The 8,512-nt window shown below is 36.3% G+C and overlaps 1 protein-coding gene and 2 non-coding genes across 3 annotated transcripts in view; 2 read left to right on the top strand and 1 right to left on the bottom strand.

Annotated features, from left to right (window-relative positions):
• The window catches only part of zf(zz)-7 (zinc finger (ZZ-type)-7), a 34,710-nt gene that overhangs the window by 12,218 nt on the left and 13,980 nt on the right, over positions 1-8,512 (bottom strand). The window contains exons 17-18 of the mRNA XM_009864183.3: positions 2,712-2,844; positions 2,178-2,264 (exon numbers count right to left, since the gene is read on the bottom strand). Of these exons, the coding sequence (XP_009862485.1) occupies positions 2,178-2,264; positions 2,712-2,844 (220 nt within the window). The remainder of the gene's footprint in view (positions 1-2,177; positions 2,265-2,711; positions 2,845-8,512) is intronic.
• mir1 (microRNA 1) lies at positions 7,597-7,691 on the top strand. The gene has a single exon (NR_034323.1). It is a non-coding gene; the product is annotated as a microRNA 1 (primary transcript).
• Positions 7,832-7,932, top strand: mir133 (microRNA 133). The gene has a single exon (NR_032341.1). It is a non-coding gene; the product is annotated as a microRNA 133 (primary transcript).

Raw genomic sequence — 8,512 nt, 5'->3', positions numbered from 1 at the left:
AACATTTAAAGAAATATAAAACCGTATTTCCAGGACTCCTAAAGGCCGTTGTAAAATGTTTAAAACCCGTTCAAGACATTTGGATATCACGTGTTAAAGGTGTCCCATCTTCCCCCACCCTACTATATTAAAGAAAATAAATACAAATATTTCATTCTACACGATTTTTTATGTGATACACGATTTAAAAGAAATAAAAGTACAAATAACTTTTCGTTACAACGCTTATTCATTTGATTCAACGTTTTTTATTCAACTTTTGTAATTTATTTTGGATTTTTAAAACTTTTTTTTTTCTTTTGAATTCTGTTTTATTTAAAAACTGTCGGATTTTAATACTCCTGGGAAACGGTCCAGTTTTTCTTGTACGTCTAAGCGAACAAGTATTGATTTTAACGCAGTTCGAATAATTTCACGGTTAGAAAACGTGATTGGAAATCCATAAACCACTGGAGTACATCTGCTTTGTACAAGTATCTTATATTGAAATGATGTATTTGTAATACTAGCATTTGCACGACATGTTGTACTGTGGGTAAGATAAATACCGTTAGCAAAGCATATACCATACCCCATGGTTGTTTTATTTTAAAAATTTATTACGATTTTTCGTATAATGTAAATATGTTTTTAACTGTAAGCGTGTTTTAACAACTGTTGTTTTGTCGCTATATTCGGTCTTTTTGTTTTAAATATTTCTAAATCTTCGATACCGTAATCGAAGATACAAATAAAGTAATTAGGGCACATATATTTCGGTATAGAAAGATACGAGGCCAATTTTGATACCGTTATCATAGATGGCGTGTATGCTTGTGCAAAACACTTAACGATAATTGCTCCAATCAAGTGGTCACTAATGGAAAATAATAATTACCGAGAACTTATAAAGTACAAGTCAGGACATATTGTACGCAATAGGGCAAATACATGTTGGATAAAGCGAGAATGATACAATGACAAAATATTTCTCGAATAAGTTTTGTACTTTATTTTATCCATAAAGGTGACTGTACACAGTCTCCGGCATACGAATTCGCTTGCGAAGTCGCATGCAACCCCATTTCCGCGGCAGCGAAATCCAGACAAAACGGACAAAACGGACAAAACGGACGAATTCCGGGTAGTGTGTACAGCCACCTTAGGCGTGTTATAACGATTGCCGTTTTTAAAAAATGTAGTTGCATGAAGTAGGAGTTGTTATTAGCTGAACACATAATAACTAAATCTTACAATAGTTACACTTTGAGTAGCCACAAATGGCGTACAAATTACTCGACCACAAAGCAATAGTTGTTGTGTATATACAATCAACCACAGAAGATCGTTCGAAATTCAAACTATATTTTAATGTTACTACTACCCAAACTTGTGTTTTGAGTGGTATTCTGACTATTCTCGTCTACCAATTAAAGTTAGTAAGTCGGGTGTCGCTATAGGCCTAACGTTACAATGTATTTTTAGTTGTCCGACTAAAATTTAGTTACAGAATTTTTACGTTTGAGAATAATACAATGACAAAAATATTTTTCAAATAAGTTTTGTACTTTTGTTTCATCCATATGCGGGTTTAAACGACTGTCGTCTTATCGTAACTTCTCTCGTCTTTTTACTTTTGTAAAAAAACGTAGCTGCATGCAGTCACCACAAATGGCGTACTGACTCAAAATTTTATTATGCAATTTTCACATTTGGTCGGACGACTAAAATCGCGTGCTTTCCTTATTAAAGAAGGTTTGCGGTCAAAATCTACCGACAAAATTTTATTCAAGCACCTAAAAAATTAAAATTAGACGCGATTAGTTTAGACGGAAATTATAAACCATATTATAGCCCACAATGCGTAATTAATGATTAAGCTTGGTATGTCTTATAAACCATAGTGTAAAAAATCGTCCAATTAATTAATAATTAATGATTCTAACGCTTGCGAGTCAAGTAAACTGCCGTCAGAAACCCGTTAGTAGCACAGTAATCGGTAACTTTTGGATTTGTTGACGTTGCAGTGCAAATATAAATAAAAAGTGTATATGGTAATATATATATATATAGTAATAGCCTCCCATATCTTTTATTAAAAGAAAGTACATTCAAAATAATAACGACTCGAAAAACAATATATTTAAAACACCAAAAAATATTTTTTTAAATACCAAAAAAAATAACTCCCCACTTACCCGCACTATTTGTGTGTGTTGTCTCTCTACCGCTAGGTGGAGTGGTGTTTGCTGGTTCACGTTCTGAATATCCAGATTCGCGTGGCCCTGTAAGTAAGATGTGTAGTATATATATATATTTATATATATATATATATATATATATATATACAGTATTGACTGAATTATTTCGCTATTGAATGAAGCAATCGTTGTGTACAATTATTATTTCGTATTGATATTTTGTGTGATATTTCGTACTTGTGTTTTGTAAAAAAATAATAAATAAAGATTCGCGTGGCAATGTAGGCTGGTAGGCATACAGTTAAAATTAATATTAATTGGTTGTAATTTAGTAATAAATTTGGGACACCTTTACATTCTATTTTCTCGTCTCATTCGGTATCAAACAAAGAACATTCAAAGAATTATAAAACCGTATCCTCACGACTTCTATAGACCGTTGTGAATTGTTTAAAACACTACCAGGATATTTAGATATTATGCGATAAAGTGTCCCGTCTCCCCCACCCTACTGTATTGAACTTTTCTTACCAACTTCACAAGTAATTCCGCGACTTCCAGGTGATTATTAAGTGCAGCAAGATGAAGGGCAGTGTAACCGTCGTCCTTCTTTTCGTCAACAATCCAAGGCCGTGTGAGCTTGTTCAACAATATGCACATCGCGCTGTAAAATAGAAGTTGTATTTAAACTTAACATGTTGTTACTGGTTTCAATAAATTCCGTGAATTAACCCTGATCTGGTGCTTATATAGTTCAACGATGCGTGATTAGTAAAAAAAAAACAACATTAAATATTTTTAAAAAGATTGATGATGCCATTTAGGCGAAATATATACAGTAGAGTGGGGGAAGACGGGACACCTTTATCACATAATATTTAAACATCCTGATTGTGCTTTGAACAATTAACAACGGTCTATGGGAGTCGTGAGGATACGGTTTTATAATTCTTTGAATGTTCTTGGCTTACTACCGATTGGAACGAGAAAATAGAATGAAAAGGTGTCCCGTCTTCCCCCAACCTACTATATCTCTAACTAATAACAGAGTCTGCTGTTACATTTTCGTAGCACCAAATTATTAAAATGTTAATTGTGAAAATTGTGGTAAAATGGTAAGCCTAGCTCTAAAATAGTGCTCGATTCTTATATGATATATCGTTAAAGATTCTCGTAACAAATTAACCGCTACGAAACTCGTAACATACAAAATCAAATCCAACGAATAAGAAATTAAGTTATATGAAATATCTTTTTCTCTTAGAGCGGCAAGGTAAAAGCAACGTTTATGCATGAAAATAAAGATTATTGCAAAAAAAAACAGTTTTAAAAATATAGTATTTGTCTCAATTGTCTGCATAGGTTATGTACACCATAAACAATTCTCGGTTACGCTAAAATTAGAAATGCGTTTTTGCCCTCGATATATACTCCTATTTAACTTTAGCAAAATTACCAGCCCTTTGTTTAATGCCAAAGGTTGAAACGTGGGCAAGCAGCTAATACGCATTAAAGGGGATTCGGCTATTGCGCACGCACAATAAACAAAGATGCGAGATACACGAGACAAAATATTTTAACCCATAGTCCAGTAAAAATCGTGTCTTGGAAACAAATATTTTCGTCAATATTGCAAAAAAAGTGGGAACTAGTAACGTTAAATATGGAAAGACGATTAAATCCTGTGGCATTATATAAACGCACAGGCTCGTGCAACGGCGAGGTTACTGTGTATGTGTGTAACTAGGCCTTGCGTGAACCAGTGTATGACCACTGCCGCTACCTTAAATTCTTGTAATTGTGAAGCGTGGGCGACGACTTAGGCCTGCGGGCAGACGCCGTAGTTGCATGCGCCGCTCGCATGGCAGCGAGATACAACGCAAATAGATTAAAATTCTACAATCGTTCTTTGACTGCGCTTGCATGTTACGAATTTTTCAATGCAACCAATAAACAATGAAAAGGTCAATGCGGTTTCGGTGCGTAAGACGTACCGTCGTGTGTTTACTTTGCAAATGAGAAAGTTAATATATTGCATATTTTTGCAGCGGTTTTTCGGAAGCGTTGGACAAAACCGGATTTTTGCCCGAATTTAGAAAGCAACGTATGCGACGAATTGTTTTGTAAAATCCGGGGAAAATTGTTTAAATATAGTTACACGAATTGTCGTAAACATAGGACACCTCGTTGGTTAATGGGGCGAATACAATATACTTTGGCTCTATTTGTTATTATAGGCACCTACAAGCAAGTAAACGTTATTTTAAGGGGAAACTTGAGCCCTGAAACATATAGTAGTGTAGGGTAAGATGGGACACCTTGAGCACGTAACATCCAAATATCCTGATCGTGGTTTAAACAATTACCAACGGTCTATGAGAGTCGTGAGGATACGGTTTTTTATTTCCCTGAATATTCTTTGTTTACTACTAAATCGGACGAGAAAGTAGAGTTAAAGGTGTCCCATCTTCCCCCACCTTACTATATAATGGCTTTGGCTCTGTTTTAAAAGCAGGTACCCTCGATATTAACTACGATTTTACCACCCTTATTACAGTAGGCGACGTCAGAAATGATTAACGTTCAAAGTTAATGCAAATATTGAAGTTGTTTTAACCTTAAAAATCTGGACTACCGGCCCCGAGTACTTCTGAAAAACCCTTTACATTTTAAGTTTAGCATCACTAGTAAGCATATGACACTACGATACCAGCCATGTTTCAAAATTTAGGGTGACATATCACGATGTCAGCATAGGCGATTAAACGTTACGCCCATAGAAAGCAATTAATGTTTAGCCGATAACCAGGGAACGGAAAACGTGAAAAAGATAACTATTTGTCAACCGATCACAACTTTTTGATAAAGACACACAGTACTTTATGCAGTACTTAAATGTAATGTCCAGTTCCCACGGCGCGGATGCTTAGGGCAGAGGATAACTGTGATATACAATTAACCGGCGCAGATAAGCTTAAGAGGTGACCGGATAGTACTGGGTCGTCGCAACATACTTTTAAATGATTGGCATTCAGAATCGAGGAGTTGTGTTGCTGCTGAGTGGTCTACGGCGCTGGTTTTATGCGCCAGTGTTTTTGATGGCGTGGGTTCGAATACCATAATTAATTATATAATAGGGTGGGGTAAGACAGGAGACTTTTAACATGTGGTATCCAAATATCCTGATCGTGTTTTAAGCAATTAACAACGGTCTATTGGAGTCGTAAAAGTACATTTTTATAATTCTTTGAATGTTCTTTGTTTGGTACGAAAAAAGGGAGAAAATAATAGAATAAAAAGGTGTTCAATCTTCCCCCACCCCACTATATACACTCTGTATTAAATCTGTGGGCATACCCATACACTATGTGTGACCAAGTGGCCTAAACATGCGCTGGTTTAAGGCACCGGCTTTTCGATGATTTTGTTAATGGCTTGGGCATCAGATGTAAAATGAACCCACCACTCAACACAGAAAACACGCGTAACAGACAAGTCGTTATAAATATAAACGATTCAGTTAAACTGTTAAAGTTTTGATTCTATAACGGAGAAATTTCTTCAGCCACAAAACTGTCAAAACAAATAAATAATTAAACCGCTTTAATTTATAAAGGCATGAGTTGAAGGGGTTTTTAATTATAAACATATGCGAAAACCAATGTTCGTTTGGATTATTAGTAACGCCTAAATATAATGGAGAAACTGCCTAAACCGCAAAAGGTCAAAACTTGTTATGTGGTGTTTACATTTGAAAGATTGTAGAATTCGGTTTGAATGTCAGCGTGATTCATTTACAAGTTTTGGGTGACCAGAGTTATATTGTTTCAGTTGTATCAATAATCAGTGATTCACTTTCGCCTAAGCACCGTCCTCGCCGATAAGCTAATCTCAGCGTCTTGTTAATGGTAGGCATTCCGAGTCACGTCTCGATATAGAACGGCAAGCAACAGCTGAGCGCCACATGCAGAGAGCGTCAAAGCCGTATGAGGTTGTGACAACCTGCAGTGATGCACGTTTGTTAAGATCCCTCGTCTCTACTGCGGGTTCACCCTTACTAGGCAACGGTACGCGGTGATTGATAGGCGGCGCCAAAATTTAAAGCGAAACCCAGACCCAAACATAAATAAACAAAATGGTTCTATGGGACGAATTCTATAGGTCATTGGTCATTGGCAAAATTTACGGATATACTTTTTTGGCTTTATCTTTGCATGCCACTACCGAGAAACAATAACAGCGTTCGTGGTGCATGAGTCAGGAACCAGTTGGACGGGCGTGCATAGTGACTGTTCAATGTGATGGGTGATACGGACGACTGGTACCGTGTGGTGCAGACCGTATTATGGCAAGATGTAAAACGAGTTTTACTCAGTAAAATCGACAACACAAAATATATGGTATTTCCCAGTGGAAAATCGAACAGTCAACGCTTTTAAAGGGAACAGTCGGGAAAATAACCTGGTCCGTTAGCACAATGTAAAACCTAAGGAAAAATTTCAGTCAACACTTATTTGGAGTCAAAATTCAAGTTAACACTTTATCGCAGTCGTTACAATTCGGCGTGAAATAATTTCCAGCTCTGCGGCAACACTCGCAGAGGGGGCGGGGAATGCAGTTGCGTAATAGCAGCTGAATCTCACAAACGTTGAATACAGCTAAGTGACGACGTTCTTAAAGGTGCTAAAGGACGAAGCGGCGAAAAACGCAGCCGCTGACCAGAGCGCTATATAAGCCGTCGTGGTATTCCAAGAGACATCATTCTCGGTTCTATCTTTGCAGTGTACTGTCTTCAGTATAACTACGTCCAGCGTTATAATAGATTACGGTTAGAAACAAACTAATAAAAATTAAGGTAATGTTAAAGTTGAGGTTGTGTTTTAAGTTACGGAGCGGTTCACGCTTAAAAACACTGCTGCGTCACTAGCCTAGGGCGGAAAACTGCCCTATGCAATAAGTTTCGTTGGCTGCACCACTAAATGGACGATGTTCTTCGTCACAGCGCCCATTTAATCCACGATAGAGATTCCGCAGATTAGTCTGGCGTAAGAATTGTGAGGCAGAATTCCTGGTTAAGAAAAATCGCCTGGTTGGTGTGTGTGGTGAAAACGGGCGGTTCTTTCCAGGCGTGCAGAGATAAGAAAATTCCTGACTTTAGAAATCGCTCTAGATCGTAAAATACTTCGTCTAAAGCAAAACAGCTGAGTTTCTGCGCATATGGAGTTATAACAGGGCGCTAGCAGCTGTTAAAGAATGGAACCGACAGTAGTTCCCAATGGGATAAGCAGGAGTAGCCTGTTCACTGATCAGGAATGCGAAGTAAGGTTGTATGCAGAATTCGTATTTAATTAGTTCGTTAGTTTCGGTACAGTGCGAGGGAAGGTGGTGCTCTGAAAAGTTATTTCGAGTCTGTCTCACCTACTTCTTTACATCTTCATAGACTAAGAATACCGTGGCTGACATTTCAATTGCAGTTCCGGCAACTTATATGGAATGTAAAGAAGTATGCGTGACAGGCGGCGAATTTTCAACAAGAGAAATTTATAAGAGATATATGGGTTTTATACCGTATATACACGTTCTATACGGTTATATACAAGTTTTATACGGTTATATACACGTTTTATACGGTTATATACAGGTTTTATATTAGAAAACATTGCGGGTGTCGGTCGTTGGTAAAGTGGAATCAAACCTTACGGTTTTAGTCCATGGTTTGGTCCCCTTCAACCAGCTGCTGCTACCACGCACACACACATTGCTTTGTTTCAGTTTTTAAAACGCTCAGTAGTCGGAAATAGTTTTATTTCATTTTAAGAAAAATCTGCATATTTTTATTTTTTATGCACATTCTCAGTAGTCAGACCTAGTTATTTTTCATTTTTAGTAAAATCTACATATTTTTTTATATATCATATATATTTTTAAGATAAGTAAAAGTGTTTAATGGTATTTTCATTTTCAGCAGACCTATATAAGGAAGTTTAATTTTTATCTTGATTTTTTTAGTGTTTAAGATGTTAACACTTTAGTGTCTGGCAATCTGCTTGTATTTACTTTTAACTTCTAAAAAATAGCTGTAAAATCTATAAAAATATTTTTTATTGCTTTTCATGCATTTTAAAACATTAATAATGTTAAATTGTTATATGTTTCCCTTTCCCTCCTATACTAAACTTTTCATATATATTTTCCATTTTTATCCATACATTTAGGTTTCTACAATTAAACATTAAAACTGTTAATTGACCCTTTTAGGACACTTTAGATTATTTTTAGCTTCTTCTTTTTATGTCTTTAATTTAAAGCTTTACAATCTGCTTCCTCCTTTA

This window comes from Ciona intestinalis, chromosome 1 (genome assembly GCF_000224145.3).
Source record: "Ciona intestinalis chromosome 1, KH, whole genome shotgun sequence".
Classification (NCBI taxonomy): Eukaryota; Metazoa; Chordata; class Ascidiacea; order Phlebobranchia; family Cionidae; genus Ciona; species Ciona intestinalis.
The sequence above is the reverse complement of the archived record's forward strand: the minus strand, read 5'-3'. Positions and strand labels throughout refer to the sequence as shown.